Here is a 24,845-nt window from a genome sequence, read left to right on the forward strand (position 1 = left end):
ATATAAAAGTGTAGGCAAAGGGTCTGTTTGTGTTTATACAGAGGATCAAAGCCTAATTGGGCTACCCCGAAAATGAACTAAGATACGATATGAAAAAGAGCTTCCAACATCAGCACTCTCTGGAAGACTCATGCCAGAAGATGATCATCAAAAAACCCCAACAAAGATCCACGCACTGCTACAGCTGTAGATGCACTCATCCCACCAGTTCCTGGACTTGCCATGGGAATGAGGAAGGAGATATCTAAGCTGGCCTGTGCATACAGTAAAACAACAAATTTGACTGGATCTATACTGTTGGAACTCAATCAAAAATTAGGAGAAGTGCAAATTGTAGCGCTCCAAAATCTTACAACTACAGACTATTTACTGTTAAAAGAACATAAGGGCTGTGAACAGTCCCCAGGAATGGGTTGTTTTAATTTGTCTGATTTCTCTCAGACTGTTCAAGTTCAGTTGGACAATATCCACCATATCATAGATAAGTTTTCACAAATGCCTAAGGTGCCTAACTGGTTTTCTTGGTTTCACTGGAGATGGCTGGTAATTACAGGTATGCTTTGGTTATGTAACTATACTCCTAATATGTTAATGTGTGTGCGCAATTTAAGTAGTAGCTTAAAACCTATTCATGCTGAAGTTACTCTGCAAGAAGATATGTCAAAGAAATAATCAATCTTCCCATGTTTTCTTCCGTCTGCTACTTCTATAGCTTTTCTTCTTCCTTCCTAATTACAACCCTTAAATAGAATTCGTGCCTCATATCAAATTTACCGAGTATCATAATTCTTCCAAGTGGTAAAGATACCTCAAGACAAATGCTGGGCATAGAAGCTACAGGGCATAAATCTGCAAAGAAATAAAAAGCAAACCATTTCAAACAATACGGCTTCTCTCTCACTTACCAACTTCACATTTCCCTGTATGGCCCCGGAAGATGACTGGTTAGCCAGAGACGGGTAAGATTCCTCAAGGGAGGAACAACCTAAGACAGGCACAGTCGCAGGGGGGTCATCAGGTGAGAAATTGGGGATCAACAGAGGTAAGGCTTAGAACCTCACCCCCCCGTTCCGAGAGAAATCTTCTGCATACGTGGATGTTTTATTGCCCTTGTCTAGCTTGGATTAACACATAGGCTACAGGCACACACCTGATCGTCTACATTTGCTCTCTTACAACACTAAACTATGTTTTCTACCTTTATCTTGTTTCTACCTACCACTTCAGCATTTTATTAAAATAATAATAGAGAAATGTGTTATCCACATATAAATCAAGTATAAAAATCAAATGAGTATTCATATTTGAACTGACTGTTTATAGTTCATAATGCATGAGCAAAACCGAAGGTTTCTGTGATGGCTGCCCTTGTACTGTTCACCATGTAAGAACTTATTCACTATGTAAGAATTTGTTCTCCATGTAAGAACTTGTTTGTTGTGCCTCAGAAGATTGGAGACTGACGAAAATTAGGCTTGGGGTGGATTAATGATTGTGCATTGAGCATTGACTCCCCTATACAGAATTTTATTGTTGTTAACAACCATTTGATCAATAAATATGAGAGATGCCCTCACAAAAAAAAAAAGTACACACTTCCAATGGTAAAATAATAAGTAACTGGGATGTAATGAATATAGTCAAGATATTGTAACAGCTTGGTATGGTGATAGCTGGTACCTAGAATTGTCATGTATATAAATGTTGAATCACTATGTTGTACATCTGAAACTAATGTAATGTAATAGTGTGTGTCAACTACCCTTCAATAAAAAAAAATAATAATAATAATAATAGTAAAGAGAGAAATGTGGTATCCACATATAAATCAAGGACAAAAATCAAATGAGTATTCATATTTGAACTGACTGTTTATAGTTCATAATGCATGAGCAAAACCGAACGTTTCTGTGATGACTGCCCTTGTACTGTTCACTATGTAACTTATTCACTATGTAAGAATTTGTTCTCCATGTAAGAACTTGTTTGTTATGCCTCAGAAGATTGGAGACTGACAAAAATTAGGCTTGGGGTGGATTAATGATTGTGCATTGAGCATTGACTCCCCTATACAGAATTTTATTGTTGTTAACAACCATTTGATCAATAAATATGAGAGATGCCCTCACAAACAAACAAACAAAAAAAAAAAAAGTACACACTTCCAATTGTAAAATAAATAAGTAACCGGGATGTAATGTATAGCATAAGGAATATAGTCAAAATATTGTAACAACTTGGTATGGTGATAGCTGGTACCTAGAATTATCATGTATATAAATGTTGAATCACTGTGTTGTACACCTGAAACTAATGTAATGTAATACTGTGTGTCAACTACCCTTCAATAAAAAAAATTATCTACAAAAAAAAAAAAAAGTGCAGATCCTAATGCACCACAGGTGTCCTTGAAGACACCAAATAGAAGGCCTAGTTTCGTATCTGTGGGAGGAAATGCACGAGAGAAATCACACAAGTATTGATGTTTACTAGTAAAATCAGAATTTATTGTTACAGACTCAAAGAACTTATACACAGAATTAGAAAACAAAAACACCAACAAAAGTATGTGGGGAGTTGAAAACTACAGACTTGGGTTCCTTTTACCTTCTTCCCAGTGCAGCATAATATTTGAGGTTTACTACTCTGAATACAAGTTTTTTGAAAGTGAAGAAATTCTGCCTGAAGTGGCTTGTCAGTGTTTCAGGAAGAGACAGGGAGAAAACGGAGAATGCCACGATTAATAACAAACGCATTTCAAGTGGATTATTTCTTAATGAATGAGCATGTTTCATGAGTGGCAGATTGCTCAGCCCTATCAGCTGAGATTCCCACAATAAATGCCTTTCAGTCAACCAATAGCCACTACAAGACACTTAAAAAGTATTCACAAATGACAAAATAATTATTTTATTAGGTGTCAAAAGTAAGATGGGAAATGCACTATCCTCTGAGAGGGAGTGTATTTTCTTTTTTCCTTTTGACTTAGAACTCAGTTCTGTTATTAAATAGCAAAACTCCCTCCCACATAGGAAATCCTCAACCTGAGCTTACTGCTCAGGGTAACAACAAACGGATTTTGGAAGCCCAAAGATGTGAATCATACTTCTATCTCCCCAGTTTACTTCTTACTTCTGTTCAGTGATAGACTTGGCATGGATACTGCGGACACAGACGATGGTCCTAGCAGGGCTGTGCTTCCACAAGAAGAAAGCATGCCTCGTTCCTGCCCTCCACTCTGGTACATTACAACTTAAGAAGTCTCATTTCCCAGAAACTTGCTGTCTGATACATTTTCCCACTCACCAATTTCCAGAAAGAATATGCTAAGGAATGAACCCACGTACATGCCATTCCTCATCCATCAAAACGTGTTGCATTCACCACTAACCAGTCAATTAACCAGAACCAGAGAGCGCTTTCAACACAAAGACAAGATAGTCAGTGTAGGACAAAGGGCTTAAAACAGCATGTCTGTCCTCCCAGAGCTGGTGACTGAAGAACTTACAGGTCAGGTCTCTCCTGAGTTAAACAAAGAGACTGAAAGATGACTTGCAGTGTCGGGCAGTACACCCCAGGGGCCACGATGGGGTCGACAATAAATGCGCCGACAGTCCACAAGGGAACATTATGGATTGTTTAGAAGACACATGATGAAAAAGAAAGGACTTAAACCATCTTGAAGGACGGGCAAGCGGAGGAATCTCATGTGCTTTTCCACCAAATGGGCTGGTGACTTCTACTGCCGCGTTAAGTCATGGGAAACGACAGCCAAGGTTGGAAATGAAATCTTACATTAACTCTTAGAAGTTATGCTAGAATGACCATTTTATTACTGTTTTTAGTAGAGTCTACAGGGGGGTGTTCTCAACAACTTATTAAGATTGGCTTTTCAGAGTTAAAAATGAAGAATTGAGACACGACTACAGAAAACCGTAGCTAAAGCACCACATGAAGGAGAGAGGACGGCCGGCTCCTGGGCCATTCAGACCAGTCTGTTCCCTCACTGGACTCACTCCCACGTCTGACGAAGGGATATATGTTCATGTGAGTCAAAGGAACTCCTGGGCAGCCATGGAAGCCTGGAAGGTGCTTATGCAGGCTGGACCTCATGAGGCTTATCCGCGATAAGAAAGAGGGGATTTAGAAAATGGTGTTCATGCCTCCCAGTTTCATGGAGAGAGCTTCCTAAAGTGGATGCGGATGCAGGCTCTCTGCCAAGGGATTCTGAGTGTTCTTGGCCTCGCGCAAGATAGCTGCCCCCGGTGCTGCCTGTCTGATCATATTAACCGCCAGGTTTAACTTATCCCAACTGCAAACCTACACTCATCTTGTGATTGTGGTTCTCGTGGAGAGAATGTGCTGGTTCCTGTCATTTCCCACTGAACTGGCAAAACCTTACTAGCATTGTGAGGTCAAACCATTGTTGTGAGAAACAGTTCTCTGAGTCGGCCTCGAAGAGAAGACTCTTCAGACCATGACTTACTGCTGCTCAGGTTTCGGAGACTGGAAGGCACACCGGCCAAGGGGGAGAATGCAACCCTTGTGGAGACCTCAGGTGGCTGAGCGCTGAAATGCCAACAAATTTCTGCTCACTGGGACCAGGGCAGGGGCATGTCCCAGTTTCCACATTGATAAATTAGTAATAATTGCACCTTAAAGGTTCTTATAGGGGGGGGTGTGAGGATGAACAGCTCCTGGCTCTTAGTCGGGGCTATGCAAGCAGCTGCATGTCTTAGGACTTCACAGTCAGCATGTGGCAGCTGAGAAAAGACTAACCTAATGATATGCCCCCGCCCTCCACCACTCCATAGCATCAATCCCCAATTCTGGGACAACGAGCACCTCGCCGGTCATCAGCCAGCACAGAGTCCAGGTAGCATGCAGCCCGCTCCGCACAGAGAGCTAAGAAGTGGCCAACACCTTGCAGCAGAACTGAGGGTTAAGTGCCCAGGAGTAAAGCCATCGGCGCCAAGGGAAAACTCACCACGTAGAGCTTGTGCCAGATGACAGCCCATTCCCGCAGCGTGGACGTGAGCTCCTGCACCAAGGGGAGCTCGCCAGGAATCACGGTCTCATGCTGCCTGAAGAGAGCCAGACAGGGGCTCACATTACTCCAGGTTGATTGGCGCAGCTTTTCTTGACAGGGGTCGTTTTCCCAAAGCTCAAAGATGGGAATAGGGCTGCAGGGCTCAGAACAAACAAAATGCTGGGGCAGGGGAGGTTTGTGTAGGAGACTTTATTACAACTACAGGTTTAAGAGAAGGCACTTATCGCTGCAGTTCTCAAAATGAACTGTTTCCGCCATGGAAGGGGCCATAGCCCAGCCTTGACTGTCCCATTGTGATCTCTACAGAAGCCTCAATTACCCAGCCAGGCTGGCTTCAGGGGACGCCAGGGAGGGAAGCCAGAATCCAGTACTGGAGTGGGTGGCCATTTCATTAGGGAGGTGGGTGGAGAAGTGCGCATGGTGCAAGCATCCTGAGGCTTGTCACCTCACACAGGACCTGCTGGTGGGGACCAACGCTCTTCTCAAATGGTTGTTTTCTTCTCACCTGCTGCCTCACTGCATAGAAAATGTGATAATATACCAAGCTCCTGACTCACTCTCAGGTGACTTGCAACCAGGAAGGCCTGACATTTATTGGCTTCGATCCTCTCTGGTATCCTTATGGTAGCAGAAGGAGAAAAGGAGAGAGCAAGGCCTAGCAAACAAATGGGGATTAGTGGTAAGATTGCCAGGCCTAAAAAAGTTTTTGTAGAATGCCCAATTAAGTTTGAATTTCAGATAGATTAAAATAATTTTTTATTGCGTCTAGTGAAATATCTGGGACACAATTACTTGTTCTTAGATAGATCTCAAATTTAACTGAGCATTCTGCATCTTACCTGGCCACCCTAGGTAGTAGGAATATGTCTCCCTCCCTGCCCTTCCACCAACGTGGCTCTGGCTCATGACCCTGGAGGCTGCTCAGGGTTGGCCCACCAGAAAGAAAACTGTCTGGGAGGGCAGGACATCTGATTTTCAGCCCTGACTCTGCTACCAAGGAGCTATATGAACATGTCTCCATCTCTAGTCTCTACAAACGTGAGTGCAGAACTTATAACTGAGAATTTCTCGGCAGCTTGAGGCTGTGTGGCTCTGGGACCCACTCCATGGCATTGGCCCTGGGGTCCCCATCCTGCTCCAGGCCCCCCTTCATCCTCTCCTTAACTCTCCTGCCTGTCAGCTCACCAACCAAGCAGCCTCTCCCTCCCACCTTGGGCTGCGTCTCAGTCTTGTTAGCCACTACTTTCCAGGACAGATGGTCAGGTGCACAAGAAATAAGAAAATCTCAAATTTAATGGGTTTTTACCTGCATTGCACGTTCACACACATTATTTCATAATTTCACATCAAGCTCGTGACCAATATAGGACTAGACTGTTCCCCCCAGTTGCATGGGAAAAACCCATGGTGCACTCTGGCTAGTGAACTTATCCGACACCCAAAGCTGATCGGTGCAGGTGTAGCTCGTGACCAATATAGGACTAGACTGTTCCCCCCAGTTGCATGGGAAAAACCCATGGTGCACTCTGGCTAGTGAACTTATCCGACACCCAAAGCTGATCGGTGCAGGTATAGCATGCTTATCTACCTCCCCAAGATCCCAAACTGGGAGCTCCTGGGTCTTATCAGCCAAAGTGCACCCAATGTTCACGTGCATGTGCACACACATGCACTCCATAGGTAAGCGATTAGTGCGAGAGGAAAGTAAAGGCCCTCCTGTCACCCATTATCTCACTATTCTGGGGACGGATGCCAGGGAAGAGCTGTAGAAGGAATTATGTCAGGAAAAAGTGTCCATTCACTTCTTGCTCATATGAGAAATGGAACTGATGAAATGAGAGAAAAAAATGGACGGAAGGCGCTCTTTAATGATAATGTTACATCTTCATCATCTGTTGGGAGTTCTTCTAGATGGACACTTACCCACGGTCTTCCACAGTTGCCTCTTTCAAATGGATGTATGTTTCAGGGAAAATGCCCTACAGAGACAAGAACTTTGGTTACAGGGCCATAAAAATCCCAGCCGAAAGGTAAGAGCACGAATGGCATCAGGGATGACAAGGGGAGGAAGGACAGCTGGACGACGGCTGACGTCACGCTTAGAGGACCAACTGTACTGACCAGCTACCCAGATGACAGCATGGCTGAAACTCTGAAAGGTATAAATAAGAGTTTGGGTTCAGAAAGCACAGAATACATGCTTCATAAATGAACAGGCAAACATGCCCCGGTGGGCTCGGAGCTGCTGCAGCAACAGCAAGACCCTGAAACCCCTGCAGGTCTTCCCCCTAAGGATTTCACATAATGAGTGAACTGGAGAGCTTGTAATTAGTGGCCCCATAAAATTATCATCATTTTCTAAAGTAATTCCTCTCAGCCCTTTCACTCACACCAAATATGCCCCAAATCAATTAGTAATAGTTATCTGGTTATTTTTAGCACTTCCCAGTCTCAAACTGCATCTCCATCCTAAGAGGCACTCGTACCTCACTGTTGTGACATTGCCTGTGGGGAACCTAAGACCTGGAAAGATCTAGAACAAAGCCTGGAAACTGGTTGGTAGGAAGGGAAGAACTGAAGCTCGGGTCTAACCAATAGGAAGCAGGTCAAGGGTGTGAACTTTCTTAAATGCCCAAAGCTCCCCTTGTTTACCTCTCTCACCTGCTCATCAATAAACAGAGAAACTGCCATCTGGAAAAGGCCCTGCTGTTCCGTTTCGTGGCACTTTGTGCGCCAGACCAGTGGAGGTGGGGGAGGAACACGTCTAATGGACACCATGGCTCGCTCCCCTACTTCTAGCCCTCCGCCTTCTGTGGTCTTTCCACGTCGGGGTGGCCGTCCACGAAGGTGGGCGATGTCTCACTCCCTGGGGACTGGGCCGAGGATGCTGTGTACCCAGCAATCCTCTGTCCCGACTAGACAGAGAACTAGTACATTTCAGCTGAGGTCAGTCTTGCGTCCGGTTTTGTTTGCTATCCTATCTGTGTACAACTTTTCTTTCTCCCTTGTAATCTTCAGCCAATAAAACAGGAAATGATAAGAAAACCTGAGATGGAGCCGCCCCCAGCACTGGTGATGACAGGGTGGATGCTGCCGCTGCTTGACTCAGAAGCAAAGCGGGCATCCTTTTTTTCCAGGCAGGAAGAACCAAAATAAAGCTCACATCTTCCCCTCCTGGCTTTGAGAAAAGAGCCGGTGTGGGGTGTGTGGGTTGGAAAGCAATCCCGTTGTCAGGAAGGCCCAGGATGCACACAGGGGCAAAGTAATGCTGACCTCTTCCATTACAGGACAGGGTTCAGAGGGGCTTTGGGAAACTGATAAAAAACCTGACGATATTCAATGTGTGTCTAATCCCTTTGGGGCCTGGTTTCTGGAGGTCTGAAGCTCCAGGTCTGTCCTTAAGATGCTCAGGGGACTCTAGGGGTTTCTTCTGTCTGCTAAGCTGAGGTGACTGTCCTACTGACTACCGTCTTTGTGCAGAGCTCACCTTGGGGATGGTTCACTAAGTGAAACAGCCAGACACAAAGGGACAGATACTGTCTGATTCCACTTACCTGAGGTCCCTGGAACTGTCAAATTCACAGACAGGAAGTAGAATGGGGGTTGCCAGGGGCTGGAGGGATGGGGAATGGGAGTTAGTGTTTCATGGGGACAGTTTCAATTTGGGAAGATGACAATGTTCAGGAGATGGATGGGGGTGGTGACCGCACAACAATGTGAATGTGCTTAATACTCCTGAACCGCACATTTAAAAATGGTTAAAACAGTAACTTTTACATTATATTTTACAAAATTAAAAAATACCTAGAACTCATAAAAAAGTGGAGTGCTGGGTAAGGACAAATCAATTAAAATAGTAGTTATGTTGAGCCATATCTGAAGGTTAAAGGAAGATCTAACAAAGCTACCCCTAAGGAATATCCTTGCAGAAGATTTTTCCAATTGAGAAAGTACAGGATCAATTAAAATTTTCATGCATTCATAAATTGAAGACTGGTCTCCTCATAACTGGGAGAAATCCAAGATAGAAACACTTGGAATATAAACAAAATGACTTACGGTATCTAAGCAGACCATCAGCAGGTAATTTATATTGAGTGGACAGCCTTGGTGACTCTTATAAGAGAATATTTACTCTGTTGTATAACCACTCTCATTTGTGGGCATCATTTTTCCATGACAACATATGTCCACTTATTTACTGCCATTTAATTGCTCTGGTAAATCTGAGGCTTGTAGACCTTTTCCTATGCCATTATGACACACAGGAAGACAGAATAAAACCTGAGTAATATAGTTTTGATTTACAGCCTACCCCTCAATTTCACTTTTCCTTTCTCAATGCACCCTACCCACTTGGGTAAAAAAGAAAAAATAATGATTTTCTAGATAGTGCTCTTATCCACACATCCACTATCCTGCCAGGATCAATAATGAGTTTCTGCAAAGCTCTTGGCTTCTTCACTTTGTAAAACCACTAGCTTATTTTATCACTGCTCCAAATGGCTAGGTCTGCTTACAAGTGACACCACAGATTTCCATTAAAATAACAGGCCTTTCAAATAGCTCTTCCCCTAAAGACTGGCAAACAAAGGCAACAGCTTTGTGGGGGGAGCATTTCAAATAGGCTGGATCTCTTAATGAAGGGGTGTCAAAAGTTGAGCATAATTCATGACGACTGACTTTGAATTCCTTCTATTTTTCAGGAATCTAGCCACCAGGAAGACATTTCAACTTAAAAGTCAACAAGAAAACACATGGCCCTTGTTTGTACTATCATTCCATCAAATGACAAAGTCATTATCAAGAACTAAGAGAAGTTCTTACTGAAATAATTCCTCTACAGGTAAAATTTTAAATTTAGGTAAGAGTCTTTTAAGAGTATGAACACACAAAAATTAAAAACATATCCAGGACTTGTCCTTTGGATGCTAATGGAGCATCCACCCATCCACTTTTCAATGCAGAGAACAAGGGCGCTGATTAGATGGACTGCGACATATCAGGACATCACAGGATACCCAAGAAACCAAGGCCTTCTGTGCCCGAGACACTCGCGTGCCAGGTACTGTGGACTCTCGGACGGGGACAACTGTGGGCTGGGACCTTGTTTCAACACGATGCACATTCACCAGTTAGAACTCAAGAATACTGTTTGTTCTCCAAATTGGATCCTGAGAGTGGATCTTGATTCATTTTTTTCTAAGTTAACTTCTTTTTAAAGGATTGGGAATCAAGTGACCTAAGTATTCTTGCTCTTAAACAAATTTAGCACTTCAAAACTGTTAACGCTAATCAGGCTTTGAAGTAATTACCATTTCTATAATTGCAAGTAAAACAAATACCCACAGGGTTAATCCTAAAGCAAGCAGTGGGTGTGGCTATAAACCAGGTGTTTTTGTCTAACAAGGATCCTGAAAGAAACGTCTTTAGTTCAGTCTTATCAGCCATAACAGCTGCTGTTCTAGGTCCCTACCAGGAGGCTTGGAAAAATTAAAAGTCAGCAGTAGCTTAAATGAAAACAATTAGGCTGGAGATGAAGACAGTGGCGCAGCAGCTCACTGTGGGTAGAAAAATTCAGCATCAGGTTTTGGAGATGGATAAAAAGACAAGCAAACGCTCCTTTATTTTGGTAATTATTAAGTTGTCAGAGTTACCCAGGTGTGTGTGTATTCACGTACCTGTGCAAATAGTGGGTGTGACTTAAGAGTCAACCCCACAGAAAGCCTGACCAGGAAAGCCCTGGGTTCAAATGGCCTACATCTTACTGCAGAAAAAGGTGTTTTTCTGTTCCGAGCTTGTTTGAGAGTTGTGTGCTGGGGTCTCTTTTCTCTCATGCTGTGTTTGAAAATTAAGAACTGGGTTGTTGTTTTTTTACTTACTCTTGATAAATTCTAAATGTTTCTCTCACCCCTTTATCAGCTATTTTGCATGTGAAGTGTGAAATAATACAGCCGCATCAACTTTGCTCTTTGAAAAGAAAGTGCTGACATGCTATGCTGCCCCGGAGTCCAGAGCCAAAGGAAATTCATGGACCTGATCTAGAATAAACCGAGGGGGGTATTAACTAATGGATTTTCTTTAGCCTGATGATCAGTAGTTTTGGCACTGGAAACAGGAACCCACTAGGGTCAGGATTTTTCAATCTCTTTGCCCACGATGAGATACATTTCCATGGCAACCCAATGCTTAGCTACACAGAAAATACAAAATATGTACCTATAACCAAAGTTTCATGAAACGGTTTCATGATCACGGCATCCCACTTTCTTTTCTGCTTTTCAAAAAGGTTGGTTCTAAAACACTATATTGATTTCATGATGTATTACTTCAGCTGTGTGATTTACAGTTTGAAAACTACTGCTTGGGTTTATCCATTTACAAAGGAAGAATCCAGTTGAAATGGGGAGATCCTTTAGTTCTGGGATTTTAGCATGGAAACTAAGGGATAAAGAAGCACGGGTCGCTCCCCAAGAGAGAGAGCCAATGACAGCAACGTCACTGTGTCACCACCCAGCCCAGTGAGCTTGAGGGTCAGGGAGCAAGAAGCCTCAACAGGCCCTTCCTGGTGTGGGAATTCACCTATGGCCTTTGTCCTTGAGTTGGCTGGTGGGACAGTCAGTGGGATTTGCACTATTTTACTTGAACAGTGAGATCAGAGATTTTGCTTTCAAAACTAAAGAATAGCCACCAAAGAGAGAAAAGAGGTCTAGAGAGGGCAAAGAGCAGATAATGGGATCAGACAGCACAAACACAAAACCAGCAGACATTTCATACTAAAAAACTGAACAATAAGCCATACCTTTTTAGACTTATTTTGGAGGGTGTATCCTCGGTACCAACCTGTCAGGGTATAAGAGAACAATCTTTCATGTTATCTGAGATCAGAGAAAGAGATTAGCAAAATATATCACATTCTGTTAGAACACTGGGATGGAATCCAAGAGACAATCAGCACAAAATGTGTTAGAATATATGTGCATTTTGGTTTATGACCCAATAAAAATCCAGATCTATTTCAGAACTTTATTTTCTTCGTAAAGAAAGGATTTAAAATTCACTGAGAGCCATGCTTCATTTCTATGCCTTTGGAGAAAGGATAGAACAAAACACAGACAGAATGCAGCTCAGCCTCCATATATGTACCTTCTACATGTCACCTCATACTGTTAAAATATTTTTAAATAATGTATATAGCCTCTCTCTCTTTTCTAAGTTTCCAAGGTAAGAACCACTATTCCAGAACAGTTTTAAATTGGAGTAGCAAGTCTTATGAATACAGACATTTGCAGCTAAAAAAGTTGAAACAGATAAGTAACAAAACAACATTTCCAATAATTCTTGACAATGCTGTAAGTATTTCCCAACAATAAAGAGGTTCTATGTGTTGGCTTGATGAGGCTTTAAGTAGAGGCTTTAACTTCTTTTTAAAAATTCCATATACCTATGGCTGTTTCCCACCCTCTATTGGGTAGAGGGAGTATACAATTTAATCTGCCCACAAAGAAATGTTTAGAGTAAATATTTACTGTCGGTAAGTCACTGTAATAATCTTCCTCATTCCCCTCAGGAATCAGTGTGGTCACCTTGCCTAAGTAAACCCTGTTATAAGTGGTACCTATGTGCAAAGCAGCCACATACGTATGTGAGTAGATGTAAACTGTAATGAAAACTTTAGGCATCTGCCAGTAGGGTTCCAGAACTCTCTTGTAATTTGTTCTGTATGAAATCATCCAGAAAACAGACACACAATCTATTTTGGACATGTTACAAGAGGAAAGGTGAATTTACTGTCTTTGGGTACAGACTTACTACTATTATTTTCACAAATTTTTAAACTGTCAGTCTCGACAATTTGAAAGGACTTGGCTATTTTTTACAGGGACGCATAGGGTATTACACTGTGGAATCATTACAGGTTTGCATTAAGGCCCAGGATTGAGAAAAAGACATTTGATTGGAAAATGGTGTTCCTAATTTAAGATACCCAAGTGCACAAGACAAGCGTGGTATAAGAGTAAGGAGACCAAGCTGAACATTTCTCCCCAGTCTCACGAGTCTCTGCCATCTGTGGGCACTTGGGTCTGCTCACGAGACAACGCTTTGCATGAATGAATGCCGTGCAAGCATCCTGTGGCGGGGCGGGCGGAGGCAAGCTGAGAAAGGACACCTTAATCTCTTCCAAGTAAGTCTCATCTCTCTATGTACCATAAAACCAGTGTTACAATGCAGACTGTGCTCTACTTTCAGAGAGGTATTTATCTGTACTTCTGTAAACAGTATTTTGCACAACCATTCATCCCAGAATTATGCCTCCTAAACCTGTCGTTTTTGAAAACTTTTTTTTTTTCCTCCCAAGTCTTCTCTGGAATTGTGGTATTGTGCATAACCTCCATCTAAAGGCACAAAGTTACCACACTGAATTCGTAAAGGGGCTCGTTCATTTCGCTTGGCATTAGGTAGTAGCAGAAACTTCTTTATAACCTAGAATTGTATCATATACAGGACTCCATAAATTCAATTGCTAATAACTGCAAGGGATATGGTAATAGTTCTAAAGTACAACCTGGGTGGTGATACTAGCAAGAACACAATTTTCCAATTAATCCTAGTATTTAAAACAAGATCATTACACATTACAGCTAAATATAACATGCTGTTAGGCTTCTGACCATGTCCTGATGTGAAGAGGTAGTGAGGGGAACACCAACCCGCAGCTATGACCAGTGTGAGCTGGTGATACGGACTGGTTGGAACCTCAGACGCTTTCTTAGGTTGTTACACTGTAAAATGAAGGGAATGGTGGGGGGAGGGGAAGTCCAGAGGGTTATTCTTACCTATATTTTGGTGAAAGGACAGTCTCAAAAAGTAAGTTTACAAGCTCATAAATACAGAGAACAGATACGTGGCCGCCAGAGGCAGGGAGTGAGGGGTGGGAAAAAATGGGTGAAGGAGGTCAAAAGGTACAAACTTCCAGTTATAAGCAGGAGGATGTCATGTACAGCATGGTGAGTATAGTTAGTAAATCTTAAAAAACTTCTCAGAACAAGGAGAGAAGTTGTACCTATGTAGGTCATGGATATGAAGCAGATTTACTGTGGCGATCATTTCTCTACACATATAAATACCAGATCGTCACGTTGTATGCCTGAAACTAATAAAATGTCTGCCAATTACACTTCAAAAAAAAAAAGGGTACAGAATAAACAAGTAGTTTATAGCAACGATGGTGAACATCCAAAGTGATTCTAACCTAAGATTGGTTCTTCCTTTTAGAAAACTGGTCATTTCTGTATCCTGAGACTGCCCCCATCCAGAATAAAAATCTGTCCCCTCTCACTTGAAAATATAAGAGGGTTTCTAATTCCCCTGTCAATGTTGCTAACGTACCTGGCTTCTTAGCTCATCTCCATCAGCCAGGACTCTGGCATCTGCTCGATGTCCCCTTACCTATCAAATGCATCTCTGGCTACTGCACACTCTGTGACTCCCATATGAGGGTCCCTCACCTGGCTCTGCTCCCCTCCACATGTAGTCACTCAACAAATATTTATTAAGCACTAGTGTCGGCACCATGCACACTCTAGTGGAAATCTAGAGTTATCATGAAGAGTACACTTTGATATAAAAAAAAAAAAAGGAATACATAAAACAGATAGTCAGATCATGATAGTGCTAAGGGCCCAGGGAGCGTAAGACGGCAGAGAATGACTGGTGATGGGACATCACTTTAACTACTTTAGCTGAGGTGATCAAGGAAAGGTCACACTGAGAAGCTAAGTGGAACCAGTCATGAAAGGGGAGAAGACACTAAGGAGGAGGTTTGAGGGAGGCATGATTTTCAACCCTGGCTGCCTAGTAGACTCACCAGGGATCTTTTAAAAATACTGATGCCTGGGCCACATTTCCAAATATTCCGATTTAATTGGACTTGGGTAGTGCCCAGGGGCTTAGTGCTTCTAAAAAAAGTTCCCCTGGAAATGCTATTGTGCAGCCAGGATTGATTACCAGAGATATATGCCATGGAGGAATCTGGGTTTTATTCTACACACAGTGGGAAGCCACTGGAAGGTTTTCAATGACGCCATGCCTTACACTTTTAAAAGACATGCCGGCTGTGATATGAGAGTGGCTTGTAGGACGTGAGATAGTGGGAAAAGGAACCTCAGCGAGACTAGTAGGCACGGTGAGAGGGCCACATGCAGGAGGCATTTGGAATCAAGACGAGCTGCTCATGACTGAGACAGGAAAAGCCAGCAATGGCCTGGGAAGGCAAATATTCAAGGGCACTTAGACCTTGGGCTTAAGCAGATGAGTGGGCAGTATTAGTCCTTCATACAGGAAGGCTGACAGAAGGACAACACTGAGGAATGGGGGACAGAATCGAGGGACATACTTTGGCCCTTCTGCTTCCCTTCCTGGATAGCCGAGCACGGCTCCAGTAGGTGGGACCTGGCAACCTAAGGCATTTGCGAGGGTCAGGGTGGGATGGGGGGAGGCATCACATAGAGATCTGCCCGCGGGGCACGTTGGAGCCTGAGCAGAACAAGGTGAGCGTCTGTGTGGGGGTGGGGGCCACACGGGGCATCAGAGCCCAAGTGGGCATCCGCACGCAGGACCAGGGTGCAGGAGGGGGGCCAGCACGGGCTGTGGGAGTGTGATAGGGCTGAGGAGGGCGTCCTGGCGGGAGACGGTGTGGTAAGAAGGATGGGGACTGGTTACCACTGGGGAATGGGTCAAAAAAGAAAATGTATCAAGAATACTGGAAGCCAGGTTTCTTTCTGCCCCCGAAGGGAGTTACAAGGAAGGGGAAACTAAAAGGACTCTGTGGTGCTGAGCTGCAAGTGAAGGTATCCATGCGACTCATGACTCTCAAAATAGGTCAAAATTAACATACACGTTAATCTGTATTTATGCACATAGGTATATTATCCCTACCTCTGCTGAAAGGCCTACGAGTTCCTATGTTTCTGGGCCTGACACAGATGTAGGCGACCTCAGAATAGGACCATGTAACTGTCCCAAGTGAAGCAGGAGGGCTGAGGATTGCATGAAGAACGAATCCAATAAAAAAAATGATCTCATTCATGTGAACATATCAGAAGGAGGTAAACACTTCTGTCAGAAAGTCTAGATATGAAATAGGGGTAGGTGCACAGAGACCCAAGACCGAAAGAAATTAAACCCCTCTGGACAAAAACATACTATTCAAGGAAATGAAATCAAGTCACACTCCCCATCCTCTGCTGCTTACACTATGTAGGCACAATAATCTAAACACTATCGAAAAAACAAAAAAATATCCATACTGCAAGATCTCTATTAGGAACAGATGGGTTCATGTGTGGTTGGTAGGGGGGCACAAAAGAAGGAAATCCTTATCTTGCATAATAAAGAGTTAATTAATAAAAATGAAAATACCAAACAGTGAACTGAATACCAAAATGAAACCCAAAACAAAAATGGAAATACCAAGTAATGGAAGCACAGATATTTGGAAATGAAAAGGTGGATGCCACAAAAATTGGGTGGAAGGGGTCAAAGTGGAATCAGAAACCAAGAGGTGTTGGGAAGGGACTGTTGTTTCGCATTATGAGTTTTAAAACCATGTACATTAATTATGATAATGGTAAATTTTTAAAAAATGCAGGTGACAAATCCTGGGAAACCAGGACTAGGCCAAAGTACAATTACACAGAAAGAAAACAGGTTAGGGCTGAGGTTGGCATGGGACTGACTACAAAGGGACGTGGGAGAATTTTGAGTGACTGATAGAATTGTTCTGTATCTGATTGTGATGGTGTTTCATGATTGTGGGCATTTGTCAAAAGATGCAGAACTGCGTATTAAATTGGGTGAATTTTACTCAATGTAAACTGTACATAAAAAATGAGATACTTCTCTACACCCAGTAGAATGGCTAACATTAAAAAGACTGGCTGTACCTACTGTTGGTAAGGATACGGGCCAAAGGGAACTCTCTTGCATTGCTGGTAGTTCATATAAGGTTAAGCACACACATGACCTATGACCTGGCAATATCCCCACTTCTGAATATTTACCCAAGATCAGTGAAAACCATTATCCATAAAAATACTTTACAAGGATGTTTATTAAAGCTTTATTCTTCATAGTCAAAAACTGGAACCCATCTAAATGTGTATCAATAGGTGTACTGACACACTGAGGTGTATCCATACAGTGGAGTATTACTTGGTGATAAAAGGGAATGAACTACTGTTATACGCAACATCACGGATGAATCTAAAAACAGGTTGAATAAAAAAATCCAAACGCAATGGACATCACAATCCCATTTATATAAGGGAGAAGAGCAGGCAAACTAATCTATGGTGATCGAAATTAGAGCAGGAGTTGGTTTATGGCAGAGGAAAGAGTGGAATTGTGTGGAAGAAGGCCATAGGGAAGTTTTTGGGTGATGGAAATGTTCTGTATCTTGATTGGGGTATTAGGGACCTGGGACACATTCATTTGTACAAACTCATTGAACTATATACCTAAGATGAGTAGGTTTTACTGTATGTAAATTTGACTGCAACTTTTTGAAAGCCATACAAAAATTTATACGACCACATGAACATTACAAAGTAATCACCTCAAGGTGACCCAGAATTCAGTGATAATGGCATTGTTTAAATATTACTGAATTTCTGTCTGAAACAGCCTCTGCAGCCAGTTTGAGTCATGTGTGAAAAACCAGAAGACCACTTCCCCATTACGTATAACTGCGCCTCCCCTGAGACACCAGTCCTCTTCCCTTCTCACTCCCGTGCTACAAAACTGATTCTGAGTGAGTGTTGCTATTTCCCAAAGTTCAGTCACAGATGAGAGATTCAATTCTTCAGTCAGCAGAGAAGGTCCAGGAGAGCAAGACAGAGAACCTCCATCCTTCTAAGTCTTATTTAACAATGGGAAGAAGAAAGCAGATACACGTAAACACACAAGCATGCAACCAAAGTAATTTCATGGAGGGATAAAAGATATGAAGGAACAAAAAAGGGTGATGGGGGAGAGTGGCCACAGGGGTGGGGCTGCAGCAGAAAGTGTGGTTAGAAGGTCCTCTCGGGGGAGGATCTCCAAGCCGAGGACTGACGTGACTAATGCGACCATTCATTCATTATACATAAAAACACTTACTGAACACTGGAGTGCGGACATTACACAGAGGAAGGACATAGATCCATAAGCAGATAATTTAATACAAAAGGCCTTTAGTGGAAAGACTCGGAGACTCTGGTACACAAAGGAGAACTAGGAATATGGATTCAAGGCAATTACCAAAGAGGGACAAAGGATTTTTTTGAACCATAAAAGTATCATTTACATGTGTAAGTCATGAAGTGTTCTGTATATAAGATCTCTTCTCATTTTGTAGCCCCAAGATAAAAGCAATTTCCTTTCCCCGATCCATAAATTATTTTTGTATTGTGATAAAATATAGTATTATAAACTTTACCATTTTAACCATTTTTAAGTATACAGTCTAATGGCATTAACTACACTCACAATAGTGTGCTACTACAAATTATTTTTGACCTCCCAGGAATTAAAGGCAAGAAACAGATAGGAACCCATTGTTTGAATGCACCCACAGGTGTGTGTGTGTGCATGTGTGTGTGTGTGTGTTACAGGGATCCACAGAGGGAGAACAGGTGCTAAATTCTGTTATTTTTCCTTTAAGTGTCACTGGCTTGGTAGTTGGCTAGGTAAAGCATGGTTAATTAGGCCAGGGTCAAAGGTTACATCTGCTGTGGCCCAGGCACACCTGTTGGGTTTCCATGGCCATAACCTGCCCTCCCCTCCCCAGATGTCCTGCAGACAGACGCCTGAGGTCCCTGCAGGGAAGCCGGAGAGCAGAAACAGCAGGTGCCACTCCCTGGAGGGCAGAGAAAAGGCTCAATTGTTGGCCCCTTGTCTGGGAGCAGCACACTGCCTACCAGAGACTTGGGCTTCCGGGTGCTCACTTCCAAAGGCACTGATTGGTTTACTGGGGCTTTTGAAAACATGTGCAAAGGCAGAAAGTAAAAGGACGTGAAGACGGTAAGAAATGATTCTATTCTTCTGTCCATCTTTGCAAGACAAATCAGTCTTCCCAGTTAATTAGCTCAATTTCATACTTTTGAGAGAGCAGATAGGTATGAGCTCCAAAGAAACTCAGAGTTCACTGAAATCTAACACACTTACTTAAAAAAGAGGAAACAGAGACAAAGAATTGAAAAGGTTGTCCAAAGTCAACCAGTGACTTACTGTCTCAGCTGTAGATGCCCACACAGGGTTTGCTCCTGCCCAGCTCATTGGTCCTTGCCTCCCACCTCGCTGCCCCACACCACGCTGGGGGGCACAGCGGAAGGCACTGGGGCTCAGCACTGCCTGTCGGGCTAGGAGGCTCTGCCATGGAACCCCGCCAGTGCAGAGTACCCGTGTACACGCCCAGCAGGTACATGGAAGGCAAGAGATGTGGTTTCCACCTTTTATTTCTTGAATGAACAAGAAAGAGCCCTCTTTGTGGTGGCTGGTACATAGCAGGCACTCAGTAAACATTTAATGGCTATATATCAATGAGAAAGAGGTCTCCTTGGGCTAGTGGCCATGGACAGAACAGATACACAATAAAATCTGCACCTGCACGGCACAATCCAACTTCAAGGTCCCAGAGACCCTTCTCTCTCCCTAGGATCCACATGCAGGGGGTCGAGATGGGCGTGGCCAGAGCACCTGCCTACACAGGAGGTATTGCTCCTTATTGAGAGGACTGGTTGGAAATGCAAAGGCCTGGTTCTGTGCTCACCAGCTCTATGGGATTCCATTTCTTCAATTGTTAACTAATAAAGGTTTTCATCTCTTAAATATCTTTCCATAAAAACATTTCTATTTTTTTTCCTATCACATTACCTCAAAAAATCCAACTCTATAGCTAAAAATGCTGAGGTTTCTCTTGGTTGCTTGTAACAGACGGTGTCGTCAGAACTCTACTTTCAAACAGCAAGTACCTCGTCAGGCAGAGGGTCCTGGCCCAGGTGGAGGTGTGGGGACAGATCCAAATCACAGTCAACAAAACTGAGAGATGACAGAGCCCAACATCCCCTGCAAAACTAGGAGAGCTCTCTGTGCCTTCACAGCCACCATGAAGCTCGGAGACAGGGAAATAACACTTCCTCAGTGTGATCAGCGTCACCACTTGGGCTTGCCAATGCCCTTTGTATTTTCTGGATGCGGCTCTTTGTTTCTGCTTTTTTAAGGCCAAGCAATCCTGCCAGCAGCCAGTCCTTCTGGCCACTGGCTCTAACTGCCCTGTTTGCTGATGCATTTCTCTAACTTATGCAACCAGTTCAAGAAAGCTGGATAGGAGGCAGCATATACTTTTATCAGCAGTAGGAATGAATTTGCTGCAACTCATGCACGTTTTGTGAGCATCAGCACCACTTTGCAAGATGGATGAGAGAAGGATGCAGGTTTGTGGGTGGGGATTTGATGAATCAAGCAAGATACATTGAAGGAGGTCCACTGTGGGGCCTTCAAGGAGTTTGAGAGTAAAACCCTGAATCCTAACCCTGAAGAATTTCGAGTTTGAATCTAACTGCTGGTGCAACAGAGAGGAGCAGGTGAGGGAAGGTCCAAACTTGCATGTCTCGTTTACCAGGATTTCTGGAATTTCAGTGCAGGGTGCTCTTACATGACACTGCCTGAGCCTCCTGAGAAGGATACTGAGCTCGCAGGGGTCAAGAAGGATACTGAGCTCGCAGGGGTCGGAGACAGGCTCTCTTAACTTCTGAGGGGAATGGAGGCCCCAGGAAGACAGGAAACCTGTCCTGGGCAGAGATGCTGTAGACACGTGGGCCTCGGATTGGAGCACGAGTCCAGAGAAGCGAGGGATGTACTCCAATGGGACAGTCAGAGCACTGGGTCACTTAGAAGCTAGCTTCAAGCCCCTCGGTGAAATGTATCCTAGAAATGAAAGGGTGAATGTGAACTCTAAAAGTGAACGACTGGGCCCCACTTGGAGGACCCAGACAGTCAGGGGTGAGGCAACCCTCTCAGGGTCATAACACTGGCAGTGGCTGAGCAGAGGTGGGGACCAGTTATGGTGACGGCGTGAGGAGTCCTGGAAGTAACAGCATGGGTGGGAACCACACGGGACCTTCCGAGAGCGTCAGAGACCCCGCCCACCGGGCTCAGCTCACACGCCCTCTTCTCTCACACACGCAGGGGCACCATCAGGGACATGAGCTGTACCCCACCGCACACACTCGCAGGGAGCCTGCCTTTCGGCTGGAGTATTGGGGCCCCTCTGGACACCTCCTTGCTTAGAGGAGGCAGCATATACTGCACCTAAGGGGGCAGCCCACCCCTCAGTCATTCTCACCCGGAGAGTGCGGGCAGGGGGAGGGCACCCATTTCTGGGTGAGGCGGAATGATTCTGCCACACCCTCTGGAACACACCTGCCTACCTGCTCTGAGAAAGGAAAGGGAGGCAGGCGCATGTGGAGGGGGGCAGGTGTGTAAGGAGAGCCGAGGGGAGGCAGTAAGTTCAGAAAGAGCTCACACCAAAACAGACCCATCTCAGGTGGTATGGCAGCTATTCAAAAAGCAACAGAACCTCACCCCCTTTGGAAAACTGTACATTAGGTCCAAAACAGAAGTGTTATTTCCTCAAGAGGCATCACAGTGTGGAAAAGCATTCTGCTGGGATTCCCTAGGACCCTGGGAGGAATCGCGGCTCTGCCATTTCATAACTGTATGAATGCCTTCAAGGTTTTTAACCTTGATTTTTCCATTTATTAAATGAGCGTTACCAACTCTGATCTCCCAGGATGGTAAGAACTGAGATTCAGTACCTGAAAGCCCTTAGCTTCATGCCTGCACAAAGAGAAGCATAAAATGGTACACAAATTTGGAGCTGAGGGCACGTGATGACACCATCAGGGACACCTCCTGCCCTCAGGGCTGTCATCTGGTTCCCGTGCGGATGGCAGGAAGGGACTCGATGTGGACTTCTCTTCATTTGTTTTCTGAGGAGTGTGCCTGTGCTTCCTGGAAGGAGCAGGACCTCTCTAAATGGCTCTTAACTCATGGACTGGCACCAAGGAGGAAGCACCCAGAGGCAACTAGAGGCTTGGGTTCGTGGGAAGCTCCACTCCACAACTGCTGCACCCAATCTAAGATGCACATTCATGTTCCAACAGACTAAGTTCCCTGCCTCGAGAAAATGACAGAAAAGATGACTTCAAAGGAAAGAGAACAAGTAGAAGAAACAATTTGTGTGATAGGAAAACCACACGACAGTGGCTGGAATAATCAAGAAACCTGGTGCTGAATAACCCAGGGCTGAGCAGAGACTGAATGGAGCTGAGATAGAACTCAAAGGTTACTGAAACAGGTTATTTGAAGGCCTGACTTAACATTCAGTGGGAGGTGAACCTGGCAGTAAAGCTAATTAAAAAATAATTCTAGCCTCTCCCATTCCTTCAATTCCAACTATAATAACAGGTTCTCAAAACTGCATTGGTGAAAGTAAGCAAGCATTCAAGGTTAAGAATTTAGTGTTAATTTTTCCTGCCATTTAGAAGATGAACTAAATTGCTAGGTGGAGTTGTTTAAAATCTTATGATCCTATTTTCAAAGTTAAATGCACACACATGTAATATGCTTGTTTGACTGATGAACATCGGGGACACATACAGGGAATATAAGGGTTATGTAATAGTATTTCTTTAATAGGAACCTTTGCCATCATGCCCTGTCCATACCTCCTTTGTAGCCTGTCCATGACAAGGAAAAGGACTGAGGTTCTCATGTGCTTGTGCAAGACTCACTGACGCATGTGAGCTTTTCAGGCACTAAGTTTTCTGCTCCTATGACACTTTCTATCAAATGACTTGCCTCCACGGGTTGGATAAAAGGGGAGCACTCCAGCATGGAGTTAATATTTATGATGTGTAAGAGTCCGTATATGCTTTTAAAGGTCATAAATTACTCATATTGCTATGAGCAAAGCAGAGGCATACATTCAACCTTCTCTCTCCAGATACAAGCGAGTGGAGACATTTCTTATTCCTATTTGCCCTCAATCAATTTGGAAGTTGCCTGTAGGACTTCCTCTTTACACTAACCCTTAACTGAATCTTCCCCAGTCCCACAGGAGTTTGATGAGCTGTGTCACAGTGAGGATAAGACCCCAAGGCATTTTTCATGAAAGTTACACATCAAACAATGTGAATGGCCCAGTACTCAGAGGTGGGAAGAGAGCCATGAGTGGGCACGTGTGTACGTGGGATAGAAGGAGCCTGCCCACCACTCTGCCCCAGGATTAGACCAAAACTTACAGGACACCAAAAGCTCGTGAGAACATTCCATCAGAGCAGCCACCACCCCAACCCTTTCATGCTTTCATGCGGAGCTTGCCTCCTCGGCTGTGCGTATGCGTCTGTGCTCGAATAACATAAATTTTAAAGAAGGAATTTTAGAAGCACATTCAAATGTATCTCAAAAGACAGAACAAGAGAAGGCATTCTCTTTCTGATGGGTTGAAATCTGAGATGAGACTTTTCACAGGTGCTACTTTTTAATTAGTTTTTCTTATAAACACACTCCTACTGCCACACAGGTCTTTTGAAAAACACATCTCAGGAACACATGTCCCCAGTAGTGGTAGCTGACAAGAGTACTTAAGGTAAAGGTCACACAGATGTGGGAAGTGACCGGCGCACTCGACACAATGCCACGTGACCTGATCTGCTTTCAAGGCCGGCGCCAAAAGGTTCGCACGCAGTCCTTGTCATGAAATCTGGGCTGCTGGGCTTGCTGCCATTTCTGTCTGTGAAAGGCAGTTCTTTTTATTAACTAGAACAAGGTGAGACTATAGAATCTGAATTACAAAACCCTGTCAATGATCTTGACAAATGGGGTAACAGAAGTGAATGAAAGTCACAAATATATGGAACGCTTGATAGCTTATACCCAGCATAACCTTTTACACATGCTGTTAAGAACTGATTTTTAAAGATCAATGTGGATTTTTGCTCTCACTCACCTTATGATCATTGGGCATGCCTGACCAAATAGAAAAGGAAATGAATAGAAAAGAGGGACAATAAAGGGATGTCAAGGTTAATTGTTGTCCAGGGTAGGATGGACAACCCACTTTCTCAAATCAGACATCCTCGTTCACAGTCACTGTCCATCAACATAGTAAGATGCTGTAAAATCACTACTTTACTATGTTGATGGACAGTGACTGTGAACGAGGATGTCGGGGGGACTTGGTGAAGGGGGGAGCCTAGTAAACATAATGTCCTTCATGTAATTGTAGATTAATGATACCAAAATAAAAATTTAAAAAAAAATCAGACATCCTTCAAGAGTTCAGTAAGACCTTACTCATATGGTCCCATATGCTGGGTTCCTGTTTATCATACTCAGAAAGATGCTAATTAATTAAGCCTCTGCTTGAAAAAAAGAAAATCTTCAAACGCACTCTTCATTTTCATGCATCTATTAGAAAGTTTTGTCAGCCAGGGAGCCACAATTCAGTGCCATGCAACCTTACGTCTCTGGCATAATGCTGCTCTCTTTACTTACTAAAAAAAGCCTGCTTTATAAAGGTAAGATCCAAAACATATACAGCCCAGGTCATGATCCATTTTTATACTTTCTCATATTACAAGGGAGTGGATTTCTTGACTAAGGTGCACTTTAAAGTTTGCCTCATTCTATATAGGAGAAACAGAATGGGTATTTGGGGACCTCCGGTACATACACAAATGCTTCTTTCTAG

General features: G+C 43.6%; 1 protein-coding gene across 3 annotated transcripts in view; it reads right to left on the bottom strand.

The window, feature by feature from the left end:
- DOCK5 (dedicator of cytokinesis 5) overlaps positions 1 to 24,845 on the bottom strand; it is a 194,029-nt gene that overhangs the window by 119,093 nt on the left and 50,091 nt on the right. For 2 of the 3 annotated variants that reach the window (XM_036888920.2, XM_057486566.1), the window contains exons 3-5: positions 11,853 to 11,893; positions 6,974 to 7,029; positions 4,988 to 5,084 (exon numbers count right to left, since the gene is read on the bottom strand). The exons of the other annotated variant lie outside the window; for it this stretch is intronic. In XM_036888920.2, coding sequence (XP_036744815.2) covers positions 4,988 to 5,084; positions 6,974 to 7,029; positions 11,853 to 11,893 — 194 coding nt within the window. The remainder of the gene's footprint in view (positions 1 to 4,987; positions 5,085 to 6,973; positions 7,030 to 11,852; positions 11,894 to 24,845) is intronic. 3 annotated transcript variants of the gene reach the window in all.

Source organism: Manis pentadactyla, chromosome 1 (assembly GCF_030020395.1).
Source record: "Manis pentadactyla isolate mManPen7 chromosome 1, mManPen7.hap1, whole genome shotgun sequence".
NCBI lineage: Eukaryota > Metazoa > Chordata > Mammalia > Pholidota > Manidae > Manis > Manis pentadactyla.